An 18,614-nucleotide genomic window follows, 5' to 3' on the forward strand; every position below is an offset into this window, starting at 1 on the left:
AAAATTACAAATTCAGGGGCAGCAACCTAACAACAAGTAGCCTGAATGGTCTGAAAATTTCAGGGCAGATAGATCTTTACCTAATGAACAATTTTATCCTGTCAGATTTGCTCTCAATGCTTTGGTTTCAGAGATATAAGCCAAAAACTGCATTTTACCCTATGTACTATTTTTAGCCATGGCAGCCATCTTATTTCGTGGGCAGGGTCATTAGACACATTTTTTAAACTAAATATCCTAATGATGATTGTGGACAAGTTTGGTTAAATTTGTCTCAGTAGTTTCAGAGGAAAGGATTTTTGTAAAAGATTACAAAAATTTACAAAAATTGCTAAAATTTGACTATAAAGGGCAATAACTCCTTAAGAGGTCAACTGACCATTTTGGTCATGATGACTTATTTGTAGATCTAACTTTGCTGAACATTATTGCTATTTACAGACTATCTCTATCTATAATAATATTCAAGATAATGAACAAAAAACAGAAAATTTCCTTAAAATTACCAATTAAGTGGCAGCAACCTAACAACGGGTTGTCCGATTAATCTGAAAATTTCAGAGCAGATAGATTTTGACCTGATAAACAATTTAACTTTGTCAGATTTGCTCTAAATGCTTCAGAGATATAAGCCAAAATCTACATTTTACCCCTATGTTCTATTTTTAGCCATGGCGGCCATCTTGGTTGGTTTGCCTGGTCACCGGACACTTTCTCAAAACAAGATACCCCAATGATGATTCTGGCCTAGTTAAGTTAAATTTGGCCCAGTAATTTCAGAGGAGAAGAATTTTGTAAAAGTTAACAATGACGCAGGAAGCCAAGTGATGAGAAAAGCTCACTTGGCCCTTTGGGCCAGGTGAGCTGAAAAGAAAGTCTGCTATCAAATGGCAAAATCAAAAGCTCAAATACATCAAACAAATGGATAACAACAGTTATATTCCTGAATTGGTACAGGCATTTTCTTATGTAGGAAATAGTAGATTAAACCTGGTTTAATAGCTAAGCTAAACCTCTCACTTGTATGACAGTCACATAAAATTCCATTATATTGGCAACGATGTGTGAAGTTCTGGAAAGATATTTCACAATGAAATGTAGGGAAATAAATTACATCCAAGTTACACATTTAAAAGATTTGCAAATGTAATTTTGCTTAAAATTACGTAAAAAATTATATGTTATACTATATACAAACATGAGATTTTAGGCAGAACATGAAGTTATACCTGGTGTTTTTGGGGTCTTTGGTGACTGCTGTAGACTGATGTAAGGATTTCCATTTATATCCAACTGTTCATTCTGTTTACTATGTCCTGTTGAAACAAAAAACATTATTGATAAAATAAAGCATCATATTTACAATAAATGCACATGAAAAATAAAAATAAATAAAACAACAGGCTGTCAGAGCGACAACAAATAGGATTTTTTAACATTTATTGGTCCAATAGTCCTCTCATTTTTCAATATCTCAAGGACCATATCTTCTGAAAGGTAAAAGTGAAAATCATCAATATTTAACTCCATTTTGTCATCAGTAACAACATATTAAAATTTGAAAAACTGGTTGAACAGTTCATTAGCAAGTGCATGGATACTGTTTGGAAGCCAGCCGACAGAATGCCTGCATGCAGTACATCCCAAATCAATAACCATTTTTTTTTTTGGAAATCTGGTTAAAAAATTATAATTTTGAACAAAAGCATCATTTCCAATACTGTTCCTGCAGATGCATCCCTATGAAAAAGGTTAATCATAATGATGTACCTGACTGAGAAATCAGGTATGCAACTATTGAAACAAAACTTTTATGACTATTTTTTCTAAAAAGGGATAGCCTGTGTTCATGCTTGAAAGGAAGATTAAACATTTACCAAATATCCTTGTTGTGTAAGCTCTTGTAAATACATCATCTACATGACATTTCTTACAACCTTTATAGAGAGGAAGTTTAAAGTACCTTTGAAGAATGCTTTTATGAAAATATTATATTTGATTGATTTGACTTCTAAGTAGATTCTCAAAGTTAGAATGTTTCCATTTTTAAACTAGTGTCAATAAAAATTTAGAACCAAATATAGTAACTGAAAAACATATTCCATCCTTTTTTTTTTTTTTTATCAACATGTCCCTGACGGTCTGACCTTTAATAAAAACTGATTGCATTCAAAGGGCTGATTCAGAAAATACTATGTTCCCCCCGCAGGAAAGGCAATTTTTAAAATTTTATGTGTTTGTTTTTTTTGAAAAAACAAAATGCAAAGAGTACGTTCTAACTTGTTTTTATTTCTGTGGACAGTAAGTGGTTAAAAAAGTGCCATCCTTGAGGGGGGCATAGTATTTTCTGTAATAGCCCTAACAATGTTGAATATTTTTGTTTATTTTGATAATTTACCAGCAGTTATTGAAGATTGAGGTTGTGGTTTCCTAGGAGATTGGTCTTGAACCTTGGACCCTGGTTTGTTTGATGGTGCCATTTTCCTGACTTGATCTGAAAGCAAAGATCTCATTTATTTAGAGAAGTGTGAAGCTAGTACCAATTAAACCAGAATTTCAATATACAATTGTTGCAAATAATTTCAATTTCTAATGATTAACTCTTGTTGATGTTGTTACCATGGTTTGGTTGATTGATTGATAGATTGATTGGTGTTTGCTTAATGCCACTTCTGGGTAAAAAATGTTTTCGCACTTCTGGGTAAAAAAGTTTTCGTAGCCAGATCAGAGATCAGTGGATTGGTTGAAAGTGATGCCATAATCATATTCAAATATTGATATAGGATGTTTAATACCTTGACATATTATATAGAAGCCGGTCTTTTGTTGCCCTATACATCTCTTTTAGTTATTTATTTTTTGGGGGGATGCTGTCTCATTGCAAAATCCCCCAAAACTCCTTTTATCATATTTACTCATTTCTGTATGAGAATTTTTTTTTAATAACCATTGTTCAAGGATTCTTAGCTTAATTTCTGAATGAAATACCTTTTAATGAATTAAGCTAAGCCTCAGGGCTATAATTGCACCTGGGGTACAATAAACTTGCTATTCCACTCATACCAAGTCAATAAGTATAAAATGAGTACCTGTCAGAGGAAGGTTTGCAACATTTGTAGTACTAGGTCTCAGTGTTACAGGTGATTGTCTGTTTGGCATCTGTAGTTGTGGTGTCCTTGGTGCTTCAAAAGTCTGTGAAGTTTGTGTTTGTGGAGCTACTTGTCTTTGTTTTGGTACCTGCCAATAGAATAATTTCAGCAGATATGTATCAAGATGAATAAATCAATGTAAAAAATTATAAAAGCTGTTGGATTAATTATATACATATATGTGATGAATTTTGTCCTCAGCAATGTTTTATAATTCATCTAGTTATGTTATTATCATTTACTTCACTCTTATAGTCAGCATTTTCATGATTTCATTAGGATCATTCTAAAAGCAATACATTCCTTTTGTGACTAACCACATATTTAGGTTAATGGCTTATGCCAGATGTTTATTTAGGTCATTCGCCCTAGTGCCCTATTACTGGAGCCCTTGTGTTATATTTCATATACAAGTGTTACATCAGAAACATTTCATCAGGGAGTTTATTATCGTTTAGTTTACATATTTCATCAGATTATTGGAAAGATCTAGAATGGAGTTGTGGTATAAAAGGAGAGAGAGAGAGAGAGTCATAAGAGGAGGTCGGAGAATCAGAGACAGGCGATTTGAGTAGTTAGTCGAGAAGTTAAGTTGTAGTATAAAGTCTACGGAGTGGAATATCTTTTACTATCTGTTATTATTGTGAACTTTGTTATATGTTTGATGCTAATACAAATATCAACCTTACAATGTGATTTATTTAAGCAAATTGTCTAACTATACAGGGATCCATAAACTTTTATGTGACCAAGGTGTCCAGGACTTACACGTTACCATAACCACTGGATTATCTTGCAAATTGTCTAACTATACAGGGATCCATAAACTTTTATGTGACCAAGGTGTCCAGGACTTACACCTTACCATAACCACTGGATTATCTTGTAAAAAGTGCATGTACTTGGCATTCATCGTCTGTGTTGGGTAAACGTCAAGAGACAAACTTATACTGTATCGAGTGGAGATTATAACATTACCATCGCAAGAACATAATACCCCAGTACATACAGTACCACACTTTTTAGACTTCGTCACATATATAAATATATATCAAACATACATTTTTTCCAACAAATATAGTTCAAATAGATATAGGAAGATGTGGTATGAGTGCCAATGAGAAAACTCTCCATCCAAGTCACAATTTTTAAAGTAAACCATTAAACTATTTTGTTCAAATTATTTGTCAGTTTTCAAACATATTTTTTTTTTTTCTGATAAAATGTTATGCACATAACTAGAAACATTGAGGACAACTTAATAATCTATAAGCACCAAATGATGATGTGATTTTGTAACATAGACATATTTCCTGACATCTGTATATTTATGTAGCCAAAAGGGTTATTCTATTTAAATCAATGACAGGGGTAGAAAATTAATGAGTATTATTGGACAGGGATCCTGGGTCATTCATGGTTGTATTCAAGGTACTCATAGTATGTATGTTGAGGGAGGGGAATACGTCATAATATAAAGATAAATCAGCTTGCGTTCAAATACAATTACTATAAATGGGAAAAAAGTATTGGAATTATTCGAATGTAAAAAATTTAAGAAGCAAGATCATTTTTGTGAAATTAATGCTGTTGCAATTCTTGATTAATAATTAACAAAAAATGGCAAAAATATCTGATTTTCAGTACCAAACATACTGTCAAGTTATCACATTTTATCGCTTTTTAACGAAATTTTCCTTTTATCTTACTGACTAATAATTTCCTTTCTCAGCACTGTAGAAACTAACGGTGTACGTGCCATTGTCAAAGGTTAAATTAGGATAAACAGATAAGTAGATTATCGCCTTATGGGCTCAAGCAAGAAAATAAATCTGGTTGAGATGACCAATGATAATCTATAAATATCTGATCTTTTCCATATAAATCAAACTTACTTGAGAGGCTTGCTGTACAGGTCTTGTATTCTGTTGATGTACATATTTTGGTGTTTCTGGTCTTTGGACTATCTGGGGAACAGTTGGTCTTGTAGTAAACTGTGATTTAATCTGTGACATTGAGTTTCTGTATATCTGTTCATTTAAATTTTGTGCAGCAGGGTTTCTGTATATCTGCTGATTTAAGTTTTGTGGAACGGAATTTCTATACATCTGCTGGTTCAAATTTTGTGGAGCCGAATTTCTGTTCATTGGGCTAAAAGAATATTGGGGCACGGAAGGCCTTGTGGCTTGAGATGTTGTACTTTGTGGCACAAATGGCCTAGGTGTTTGTTTCTGCATTGTTTGAGCCAAAGACGACATTTCAGACTTGTTCAAAAGCTGAGAAGGACCTTGAGGCACATATGGTCTTCCAACCTGTTGAAATTGTGGCATTTGTTGTCCAGTTGGTTGAGAAAACTGCTGTTGAGATTGTGATATTTGTTGGCCAGATGGTCTAGTAAATTGCTGTTGTGATTGGGACGATTGTTGTCCAGAGGATCTAATAAACTGCTGTTGGGATTGTGACATTTGTTGTCCAGACGTTGGAGTAAACTGCTGTTGTGGTGGCAATACTTGATATGTTTGAGGTCTAACTTGTGGCTGTGAAACATTTTGTTGATCTGTAAAATAAAATAAAAAGATATCAAATCAAAGAATTCAAAATATATATAACGAGTGGCCAAACAACACATTATCCACATACAGTAGTGTCTTCTATTGATATTACGAGACTAGTTTAATAGTTTTTCATATTCTTTCTATTTCATTGCCTACTAATTTAAATTAAGTAAGTAATGAATGCAAGAAACTTAATGGTTTGATGCATGGTCACTGATTGATTAACTAACTTACTGACTGTAAGTTGCTCAACGTCCAGTGGCACCAAGGTCGTTGGCAATTTCTGAATGCAACCTGTTGCTGTATAACGTCAGAGAAGTAAAATTTAAAGAATTTATTTGACATGAAAATCATGATACTTCATAGAACCAATGTTATAATATGAAATATCTCTCAATTAAACCTTAGCATCAAAAGACAGTCTATCTTAAGGAAGCTGAAGAATAATATAGGTCCGGAAATTATTTTAATGTTTACTAAAATGTTTTTTTTCTAAGATAATTCTTTCAAGAATTATTATGAAAAATGTGTCAAAAAGAACACAATCTTTATTTATTCTTTTAAAAGATAGATGTCAATGGTTTCAGATCAAGTATCACTTGTCATTGATAGGATAATCATATAACTAAGCTCTTGAATATCACCAATAAAAATATCATGTTTCATAGAATAAAATAAATTTCACACAACTTCATTGTCAAAGTTTCATCAGAAAATGAGTTATCTCCCATATGCACTATTTTCAAATTATCTGTTTTTATCAAATCTAGAAACCACAGCATCTATAAACTAACTTGAACTTTCATTGATAATAAAAGCTGTCAATCACTCAGTATTTTTAGGGACATTTTTGTAATAAAATTGAGAATGGAAATGGGAACTTTGTTAAAGAGACAACAACCCCAATACAGAGCAGAAAACAGAAAACAGCCAGAGGCTACAATAGAGTATTCAATATAGCAAGCAAATCCCACACCAGGTGTGTTTTAGCTGGCCCCTTCACAAAAATGTGTACTTGTTCAGTGATGATGTTGATATATTTTAAACAATAGTTATTTTAATAGAAAATGTATCCTTATTCTGAAAAAAAAATCATATAAGTTCTATCAAAGAAAAGTAAAATGGTAATTTTTGAAATCTCAAGAAGAGATTTTATATGAATTTATAGGGTTAAATATACTTACCATGAAATTACATTTATATTATATAGAATATATAGAATATGTTTGCTTTCACAACATGTTCTCATCGCAATTAACTAGGTGATTAAAAATTACATCCATGAGATGTACTCACCTACGTCATAGTTCACCTGTGTAACATACACCAGCTTTAGTTTTAATTTGTCGTTTAATTGAATAATTTCAATTAAGTGAACAAAAAACTGAATTTATTCCAGGGGTGGTGGTGGATTGTGGTAAGTATATTTAACCCTATAAATTCATATAAAATCTCTTCTTGAGATTTCAAAAATTACCATTTTATATGAATTTGGTTAAATATACTTACCATGAAATTACATTTATATTATATAGAATATTTACTGATTAACAAGCAGTATTTCATTTGGTGGAGGATAAATTCTCTCACACACATACAATTTCAACATATAAAAAATTATGTGAAATTTTTTAAAAAGTAACTCCATTAAATTTTGTAAATACGGATATTAGTAAAAACCGAAATTACTGAATTTATTATACAATGAAGCTATGCTGCATAACTATATGTATCAATGGCAAACTTTGCAGATTGTATAAATACAAGTATGCAAAATTAATAGACTTGATGTAGAGTTGTCTCAATGGCACTCACATGTATATATACCCCATCTTTCTATATCTGATGAATAAATAATCTGCAGGTCAGTATAGAAATAATTATATTAAAGCTCCTTCATTATGAGCTAAATGTGTTGTAATATTTATGCAACAGTAAATAAGCATTTATTTCTGAATAGGTTGTTCTTGTTGCTTGTACAAATCGACAAGAACTAATCCAACCTTAATTTCATTACTTTCCACTTTGAAACTTAAGTTTATTTGGAAACATTATTACCTTTCTTTAACTTTCCATTGTTTTCTCTATGTTAATATAATAACAGATAATATATGATTGCTGTCATCTTTTGATAACCTGATCAATATCACATCTTTGGAAATAAATTCTTTTCTACTTAATTAAAGAATTATAATCAATTAAAATATACTTTGTAAATAGGTGTCCTTAATACAATCAAAGTTTATTAAAGACTCAAACCAAAGTTGTTTCATGATTATGCTAAATCTGGATTAATCTTTAAACTTTTTTAAAGTTATAGTCCCTGAGAATTTGCTTCTCTGCTAGATATACTACTTTTAATATTTTATAGATTTAGAATAAAATATTTTCATCAAGAGAAGTCTTGTACTATTGTATAATGACAATTCTCTAAACTGACTAAATTTAAAAAATCTGATAAAATTTCTATGAGTGGTAGAACCTTTGAATACAATGTCTACCATTTCAACCATGACCCATATTTTTTGTTTTGTATTGGACTACTCAAGTGTAAAAATACAGAAAAGGACAAATCAGTGGAAAAGTTTCAGTATACATGTTTCCATTGATATACTGCTTCCACAGAACATTTGGATGTTGAGCTGAATTAAAGCCATGATTGTTGTCCTTATAAGTCCAAAAAGAATGCTAACAGATGATTTTCTCCAGCTATGAAAAATCTGTCTAAAATAAAATGTTTTGATATTTCTTATTAACATTTGACAACGGTTAACTTTCTAGAATATCTTGCCATGTACAGTTCCAAATTTAAAGAAAACAAAAATTTGACATATGAACAACTCTTTTATATTGCTCTTGATAATTGTTTATATTAATTTCAGAAATTATTTCGCTATCAGAAATACTAAAATGCAACTTGTCAAATATAGATCTATAGTTGTATTTAAAGAAAAACACTTGTTTGGCAATATGGAAAACACTTGTACTAACTTGCAGTATCCTTCAGTGTTCTTAGTTATTTCAGAAATGGTTTCACTATCAAAAATGCTCATTTTATTTCTGTCTTGGTTCACCTCATCTGAATCCTATACATTCTGATATGATTCAATATATATCAACCAAACAGCTTTTGGTAGTATTTTGTGACTTCAACCCAGTCATTTGGTTAACTTAGTCACTCAGAAGAATTTTGCATTTGTCCCCAGATTTGGCAAAAACAAAATTAATGTGATTTAAATAATCACATCTTTCAAAACAAAATTGAATCAAAATTCAAAGTAATTGTTTAAAATAAACACATTTCAATTTTGTGTAGCATATTCTTGCATAAGATACTAACTCTATGCTATATATTTATATTATTCTGGCTGGTAATATGGAAATGAAAAGTGAATAATTACCATCAATTCCGAGGTTAAAATCACATGCATTCGGAAAACCTTCCTGCATATAGATAATACACAACTTGACTTTGACCAGACTAGATTTTTGTAACTTTATGCTTATAATGAGCAAAAATAAAAAATAAACAGTGACATTTTAATATTTAGGTATAATATTAAGAAAATGTCTCGCATTTGATTTGATATAATCATGGAATTATCATACTATATTTTACTTCCATGTACTATTCTTAGACTATTGAAAGCTATTTGCTAACTATTAATCAGTCTTTTAAATAAATTGCTTTTCCTACATTTTGCTGTTAGATTAACTGCTTCTACACTGGTGCTAAAATTTGAGAACCAATTGAAATATATATATATTATATGTTTATATTGGTACATCATGTGTTACTCCAAAAAAAAAAAAAACTCTTCTTTTTTTTTCTGCATCTCGTAAAGACTGACTAAATAAAAGGTTTATATAAAGAGCTGTATAATAGATAGTTTCAAATCTTGAGAACTACTTCAATTTCCTAGACCATGTCTAGCATTTTAAATAAATCCTGCATCCACAATGCTTTAAATCTTATTTATTTATTTACCAATATTTTACTAATTTTATTTTTTTTTTTTTTTTTTACAAGATCTAAATTAATGATAATCTTGTTTCTATAAATCAGCATATTTGAGTCCTCTATACTTCAGAATTCTGAATCAATATTTAACTCTAGGAAAAACAATGTGTAGCCATTGCATAAACTGTTGGGTTCTACCAGAGACATATAATACATATTATTATAAATATGTCTCTCAGGTTCTACCAATCTCACATTAAGAATAAAACAGACCCAATGAATGAATCCTTATAGCAGAAACTTGCCCATCTGTTGGCATTGCTTAGAAAACTTAAGATGTAAATTAAGGCATAATTTTCTATCTTAAAAAGAACATCCAAACTCATTTGCTTTCATGATTGGAAGATATATGTATAATTTGACAGTGATTCCCATATAGTGAGGGTAAGATGGTCTCTTAAGTCTTACGTTATCACCTCTTTTTTGTGTACTCAAAACAAAACAGAATTAGTACATATTATATTTAATAAATGCATTGGCAATGTACACTCTGAATTATGTAATCAATATATAAGCCATTACCTTGAATGAGTCTTTGTGAAATGCATCATGGCATCCCCTAAACTCTTTATTCAATAGACAATCTAATGTTTACATAAAAACATATAAAAGCCTTTGTTTCCTTACTGCCGACAAAAACAAACAATTGGTTATAGCAGTTCATACTTATAATATTCATGTTCTTCTTGTCATAAGTAAACTGACCATGAAATTTAATATTAGTAAAAAGAGTTGTCACAAGCTATCAACTGTATTTAGAACAGTGCTCCATTTTTACTGTCTCCATGTCTGTTAGAGCATTGGAGAATTATTTATCAGTAAAAAAATAATTAAATATTTACAGCAATTTGCTGTTCTGGAAAAATATTTCAGGCTTCTAGAATTACTGTCCTGATTTAAACTGGACATATTTAAAAGAAGTATGTATTGGTATGCTTAAACTACAATCACATTTGTATTGTACTAGATAACAATGTATCATTTTAGTGTCTTTAATATCTGTCTTGACTATTTCCAGACACTTGTTCAATATATTTTCAATATGAGCAAATATGTTAATTGACTAAACTGTTGGTTCATCACAAAAAACAATGTGCAACCAAATATTAGCTATGCTTGTGTTGTTTTAAAATATAATAAAAGTAGACATAATGTTCCCTGGGTGGAAGGATGTCTAGAAAAGTCAGATAGACCTGGACTTAAATTCACTAGTCTGATTCTAATTTATTTTATTTGCAACAATCATCCAGTGCAATTCTATGCTCCATAAATATCAATGTGCAATCAATAAATAGTTATGATTTAATTTTATGTAAGATATCAAATCTGTATTTTATTAGAATGAATGCAACTTATAGATTCTAAATCATGCATGTTGTTCTAGTTCCTATGTTTCCTGTATGAAACATGTCAACATTAATCAAATAGACTTGGGCAAAATCCCTATTCTATTTTAAGTCTATAGTGATCCATTGAGCACATTTTATTTTCAATAAATATGGTTTACGTTCCCTGAATGGAAGGTTAACCAAAAAAACATCATCAGCTGTGGGCAAAATCCCTATTCTGATTGTGATGTATTTATCAACTGTTAAAACAGTATCACTGTTGGTCTACGCTCCCTGTATGGAACGTTTTTCAAATAAAACAATCAGAAATGGGCAGATTCCCTTTTCTGATTGAAATTTATTGAACCAATTGAGGTTCTAGTCACAATAGTGGTATACGCTCCCATACGGACGTTATCCACATTAAAATAATCAGATCTGGTCAAAATACCTATTCTGATTTAATAGTTATGTGTTTACACAGTCTCGTGTACCAGGTGTACACGTAACAGACTGCAAATTGTAAACAATCGAACCAATTGAGGTTCTGGTGACAATAGTGGTATACGCTCCCATACGGACGTTTTCCACATGAAAAACAATCAGATCTGGTCAAAATACCAATTCTGATTTTAATATAGTGATGTGTTTACACAATCTCGTGTACAGACTGCAAATTGTAAACAATCGACTTTATCCAAACTTTACACTCGACCCGTTTCGTAGCTCTAATGCAGTGAAAAATCCGGTCAGCTGAGCGTGAAAAAAGAAATAAACATCCGTTTAAAAATATATCTTTTTAAAAACGTAGCACTCACGTAACATGTCCGATTTTGACAGCTAAATTCTGCCTTTCCTCGGACCCGATTTAATGTTTGAAAATGGCGGCTAAACAAAGGTCATTTTCTATGTCGTCGTATTTCCAGACTCGTAAGCTGTAAAAATGACGAAAACGTGCATATCAGAAACTTGGCAGAAGCGCTGTATTCTGATTCACATTAAATTAATCGTATACCGATATTCCGAAAACAAATAATGTCTTTTATAAAACATAAGGATTTTCAACAGTAAACTGTTAAAAATCCTTGCCGACGAGAAACATGCGTTCTCTTGAACGCAAAAATTAAAACTAAAGCTGGTGTATGTTACACAGGTGAACTATGACGTAGGTGAGTACATCTCATGGATGTAATTTTTAATCACCTAGTTAATTGCGATGAGAACATGTTGTGAAAGCAAACATATTCTATATATTCTATATAATATAAATGTAATTTCATGGTAAGTATATTTAACCAAATTCATATAAAATGTGATTCAGGAAAATTCAAAGATTTCCAGATTTTGTTTGCACAGATTTTTTTGTTCATGTTTGTTTTTATCTACAGGGATGACACTATGGAAATTAGGCTCTCATCCATAAAGCAATGTTCTAATTTCGGTTTTCATTCTGAACAAGTTTTTTGGCATCCTACCATTTTTAATAGGAACCAATGCTTCCCATAGCCTCATAGGCATGATAGCCTCTAGGCATGATAGCCTCATGCAGTTATTTTGACCATTGTTCCAATTGGATTGGTGTGATGTCAAGCCAAGGGTCTATACTTTGCTACTTTTCAGTATGCACATAGCTAGGCTCTTGGTTTAGGCATGGAGCAAAAAATTAAAATTTTTAGCTGAGTAGGTTCCCCAAGGGATTTATCTGGAACAGCCATTAGTATTAAAACATACTTTGTCTTTGTAAATCTGAATTCTTCATTTTGGCATTCTGAACAGCAAACTCCAGATGTATTTGGTTAGGACATGTGACATCCGTTTCCATAGGTGATGATTGTTGACCCCTTTCTGGAGAGGAAACCTGTATAACGGAAAATTACATCATTTTGTATTGTGAGAAAAAAAATACCTCTTTAAAAATTTGAGGAATTCAAAGAACTTTTATTGATTAACCTAAATTGGGAACACCAAAACCGAAATTTGAAAGCCAAGGATGAATAAATATCTGAGGAGCTGTAATACTAAAAGGACTTTGAAAATTTGGCACACAACTTTTGCTTGTTGAACTATACTAAAAATCAAAAACATAATGCACTTGTCTCTTTTACTGTCTGAAATAATACTGATTTTTTTTTTTTAAGTAGGTGAATATTTGACCAGAGAGCACATAATATCAGCGAAAAACATTCTTATTAAAATATGTCTAAAATCAGAACATCTTAAAGGAGTAGGGGCAATAAGGTCCTTATTTGGCCCAAAAATTACTGCAAATTTAAAATTGATCATACTGATTCTTAAATAACCGAAAACTTGACTAAGATATAAGGTACTAAGAAAATCAAAACAAATTTGACATCGAACAAGTTACCATGGTAACAAATCATGACCTAATTTGCATATTTTGTTAAAATACGTGATTTTCCTTGATTTTTCATTAAATTTTAAGTATATTTTTGATTGAAAAAGTATGTGCGCACCCAAGAAACAACTTTATATTTGGTGAGATTATGCCAATAGTTATATTAAAGCTTCTGTTAAATTATTTTGTTGTTTCTCGGCTGCGCTGGATGTTTCCACAACGGAAATAAAGACTGAAAACTGCATAAATTCTGTATTTTTCAACGTTTTTGTGAAAACAGTACATATTATGACGTAATTGTGACGTCATCAGATAAAAATCTTTATGTTTTTCATTTATATTTCTTGACTCTATGCATTTCTAAACATTATGTGCCAATTTGAAATGGTTATCAAACATTTTATTTTCTTGGGCCAAAACTAGGCCTTAATGCCCCTACTCCTTTCTACTACACAGATGTTTTTTTTTAAACCATATGCTGTTGGTACATGAATTTCTGTTTTTATGATGATGAATAATCATGGGATCACTGACTTTGTTTTGATGGTATTTGTCAAACCGTTATCTTGTTGGTAGTGCAAAACGTCAAAAAAATTTGTTTTACTGCCTATAACACGAGGATGTTCCGCTTAATTCAATGATTTGTGGTATTTTTCAACTAGAAAAATACTTAAAAATGAGGCAGGTGACCCCAAAATTATTTTACAAGTAAAACCCCCATGAGCATTTTAAAATGTTGGCAGGTGTTTGTTCCACCTAACAGAAGTTCCAATGGAAACTTTGTTATAAACAATGTCATAATATCTGTTCCTGTTGGAACAAATATTCTATACCATTTATTCCGTTAGGAACATTTACTGTAATATCTATTCCAGTGGAAGTAATATTCCAGAATGAATTTATATTACGAAGAAACTTCTATTCCGTGACAGTGTTAAACGTTCAATGTTTTTCTAACTTCCTTAAGAGTTTATGTATGTTCACTTCCACATAGTTGTATTGTTTTTCTTCAGCCAAAAATTGCAAAAAACAAATGGCTCCATTAATTTATTGAACTGTTAAACCACTTACTGTAGCTCTTAATTGTTGCGGTGCAGTCACTTTATTAAGTCTAACAAACTGTTCTGTAAAAGATGTAGAAGTCTTCCGTGGCTGATCAACGGCTTGTTCCAATGGATGTGATAAAACATTAGACTGTTTCTCAACAATAAAGTTACCATTAATATCAGGTTCATCATCTCTCATCATACTAAAGTTAGAAATTAATATAATATTTTCATTTTGAATGTAGCAACAAATATAAGCACCTTTAATAACTCAGATCAACTCACTCAATATAAATAATTCCCCAAATGATGATTTTGCATCAAATGTAGGGATAATTTTTAACGTCCCCATTTTTAATCAGTTTCATTTCAAAACCAACAGTTTTCAAGTCAGCAGACATTTAAAATAGAAAAAAAGAAATGGTCCTTCACGAAAAAAAATATTTCATTATTCAAGAATTTGAAAATGTCCCTAATTTGATATAATGAATTCCAACAAGAGGATGTCAGAGCGACAGCAAACCAGATTTATTGATATACATTCGTGTCCTTGCATTTTTCAATATCACAAGAACCATAACTGATGAATGGTGAAAGTGAAAATCATCAATATCAGACTTGACCTCCATTTTGTCATCAGTACACATATTAAAATTTGAAAACCTTTGGTTGAATGGTTCATGAGTAAATGCAACAACATGACTGGTAACACAATTTTTCAATCTTTCAAGAACCGTAACTCCTGAACAGAAAAAGTGAAAATCGCCATTATTGAACTTCACCTCAATTTTGTTATCAGTAACAACATATTTGAATTTTAAAAGCTTTGGTTGAATGGCTCATGATTAAATGCACGAACAACATTTGGCTGCCAACTGACCGCCTGTCAACCTGCCCACCCGCTGTACATCCCCAAATCAATAACTGACATTTTTGTCACAAAAACTCGGTTAAAAATTGAAGTTGTTGATTGAACTAGAACTGTTAGTAGACTGTTTTAAAATTTTTAACCAGAAACAAAAATTGGGATTAGGATCAAATAAGTATTCGAGATGCTTAATTGTTAAAATCAAAATAGCTCAAGTGAAGAACTTCATGGATACAATCTAACTTAGAACTTATAGATTTCTAACTAATAAATTTTTATTTCAACAACTGTCATTTTTTTTTTAAATGTCTCATACTACAGCAATATCAGTAAATTTGATCAATTACAACATTAGTTTGGTCATGAATGGTTTATGTTGTAAACAATATTCGATTTAATATGGTATCAAATCAAAATGAACCACGGGTAAAGCAAGAGTATGCAGCATGTGCTTGCCTTACTGAGACTTTTTTTCTTTTTAAATATTAGTGTTATTTTTTTTCTACTGTAAAATTTAACTTTACTTCATTAGAATCTAGATACATTATATAAGTATGCACATAGTGTATAGGGTAGCAGATACTAATTTACCATTTTTACATCATTGAATATTTCATTATTTGTGATCTTTAAAATTATTATTTTAAACCTGATAAGTGTTGAAGAATCAGAAGTATCATGGCTTGTATCTTTTTCCTCTAAGTCCATACTTTCATTTAATTTTTCTTGTTCAAGTCTTGAAGCCTATAAAAAAATGAGTAATAAAATGTATAATTTGTTCTTAACATAACAAAGATTATATGAAAGTGAATTATGTCTGCCTTCGAAATTCTGCTTATTGCAAAGTAAAAGAGAGGAAAAAACATTATTTTTTTCTTTTATCAGTAAACACTCCTCAATCCTTTTACTTCTACCAGGACTAAACTTTGTTTATTACAAATTACAAAAGATAAATAATCTAGACAAAATTCTTATTCAAACAAACATCTAGTTTCTGACTGATTGATCTTCTTATTTTCGCCATAAACAACTTTTGAATTTTTAGGCCATAAAAAAGAATAGGTTTGTTTGCCCAAACCCTACCTACCCAGAAAAAAGCTGCCTACTCAAATTCTTTTATTGTCCTGATTTGAAGAAGTTTTTTTTTTAATCAGATAGACATGAAGACTAATAAACATCCAATACGTAAATTTCTTTAAAAAAAAAAAAAAAAATGCCTACCTTCCTACCCACTGTCTCAACCTTGGGTAGGGTTTGGGCAAACCAAAATATTTTTAATTGTGGCCTTAGCTATAAAATTATTTTTATTAATCAATTCTTCTAGTCAATGTTAATTTTAAATCCAGTACACTTGGTCAAAGGCAACACTGTTGCACAAGAAAATAGAATATTTCTGTTGATTAACCGTATCTGTTTTAATGTACCTAACGAACATTAGAGGTAGGCACGTTTAACGTAGCACAATACAAAGATTTTTTCACTCCCAATCAGACAACTTTAAACTGATGTAATTCATTTCATCCTTCTTTATATTTTATAAATGAGGTATCAAAAGAAAGATGATTTCATTATGACATAATTATTACATAATCAATTGTTATGTAATTAGTTGCTATATTGTGATGACCACACTTGAATGAATTTAGCAACTTTGTTCTTCATAGCATCCCAAAATATTTTATAGATTCTTGTACAATACAGCTTGACCTCCAAAACTGTGTCTCAGATTTCCAAAAACATCAATCTAACAAATTTTATACCCAATTGAATTGATGTTGCAAACTTCATTGAAGATTTATGAGAGAATGAAATACAATAGGAAAAATAACATAATCAAATGAATTGCTGATAATTTCTGATTATTGAAACAAAATAAAAAAGAAGATAATGCCCTGCCTATATAATGGTATATCTAAGTTAGGTAACATATGGATAATTTTTTTAATTTTCTTGCACTGTGAATAAAGATACCTCTTCTTGTGCAAGTTTCTTCTCTTTTGCCCGTTTAATTTCTTCATCAATGACCTTTTTCTCGTCATATGCATGTTTTATTTTTCTAACTACTTCTGAGGTTCCTGTTTTAAGTTCTGCTCTGTTTATAATGTTAAGGACATGCAAATCAACAATTCAAATTTGTTGATAAAGTCAATTTTATCACAGTCAATAACAAGGAGTGAAAGTCATTATCAAAATATTTGTTAACTAGTTTACCAATAAGCTTGTAAAAATAAATATTTAATATTTGTAATTTTGGCTGGTACTAGGTAAATCTGTTTTAATGTCTCCACTTCATTCATAAAATCCAAAAGACAAAACAAATACAGTATAGTACTTAAATGGTATTGCAATGACAAAAAAATATGGGGGTAATGTATGGGAATCTTAACTGTTGTGATTATATTTTAAAAAAAATATTTTGATCTTGAGATCAGATGTTAAGTTCACTTGTAAAGAATTTGTTTTTATTTGTAAAATTCCATTCATTATTTAAAATGTTTACATCTTGAAAAAGAGTCACATCTGAACTTTACCTTAAATAAGAAAACTATGGGAATTTCATGTATATGTCTGAATTTTTTAATTTGTTTTCAATCTTAAAAGAAAAATATTTATAAATCACCTATATTTCAGTAATAATGTCTACATTTACCAATTTTTAGTCATAACAATTTTTGTGAATAGTGATACAGTAGATCCCTCTATAAACCTTTTATAAATATATATAATCAAGTCATTAAAGATTGCATATGTTGGCGTTAATATTGAGTCAATGATAAGGTCTTTGCATCGGAACTAAACACATTTATTCTAAAAACAGTTGTTGGCATGACACGGGTTATGTTCTTCTCATATATGTTATGATGGTATGATACTAAACCCCTAACGGGAAGGATAATCTTTCAGTCAGTTTAATTGAAGTCTGGAGCTGGCATGTCAGTTAACTGCTAGTAGTCTGTTGTTATTTATGTATTATTGTCATTTTGTTTATTTTCTTTGGTTACATCTTCTGACATCAGACTCGGATTTCTCTTGAACTGAATTTTAATGTGCGTATTGTTATGCGTTTACTTTACTACATTGGTTAGAGGTATAGGGGGAGGGTTGAGATCTCACAAACATGTTTAACCCCGCCGCATTTTTGCGCCTGTCCCAAGTCAGGAGCCTCTGGCCTTTGTTAGTCTTGTATTATTTTAATTTTAGTTTCTTGTGTACAATTTGGAAATTAGTATGGCGTTCATTATCACTGGACTAGTATATATTTGTTTAGGGGCCAGCTGAAGGACGCCTCCG

General features: G+C 30.9%; 1 protein-coding gene across 2 annotated transcripts in view; it reads right to left on the reverse strand.

Annotated features, from left to right (window-relative positions):
• LOC139501299 (protein SIX6OS1-like) overlaps nucleotides 1-18,614 on the reverse strand; it is a 41,100-nt gene that overhangs the window by 11,746 nt on the left and 10,740 nt on the right. For both annotated transcript variants that reach the window (XM_071290332.1, XM_071290333.1), the window contains exons 8-15: nucleotides 17,295-17,415; nucleotides 15,973-16,067; nucleotides 14,481-14,658; nucleotides 12,785-12,911; nucleotides 5,045-5,706; nucleotides 3,090-3,237; nucleotides 2,399-2,494; nucleotides 1,230-1,316 (exon numbers count right to left, since the gene is read on the reverse strand). In XM_071290332.1, the coding sequence (XP_071146433.1) occupies nucleotides 1,230-1,316; nucleotides 2,399-2,494; nucleotides 3,090-3,237; nucleotides 5,045-5,706; nucleotides 12,785-12,911; nucleotides 14,481-14,658; nucleotides 15,973-16,067; nucleotides 17,295-17,415 (1,514 nt within the window). The remainder of the gene's footprint in view (nucleotides 1-1,229; nucleotides 1,317-2,398; nucleotides 2,495-3,089; nucleotides 3,238-5,044; nucleotides 5,707-12,784; nucleotides 12,912-14,480; nucleotides 14,659-15,972; nucleotides 16,068-17,294; nucleotides 17,416-18,614) is intronic.

Source organism: Mytilus edulis, chromosome 13 (assembly GCF_963676685.1).
Source record: "Mytilus edulis chromosome 13, xbMytEdul2.2, whole genome shotgun sequence".
Taxonomy (NCBI): Eukaryota; Metazoa; Mollusca; class Bivalvia; order Mytilida; family Mytilidae; genus Mytilus; species Mytilus edulis.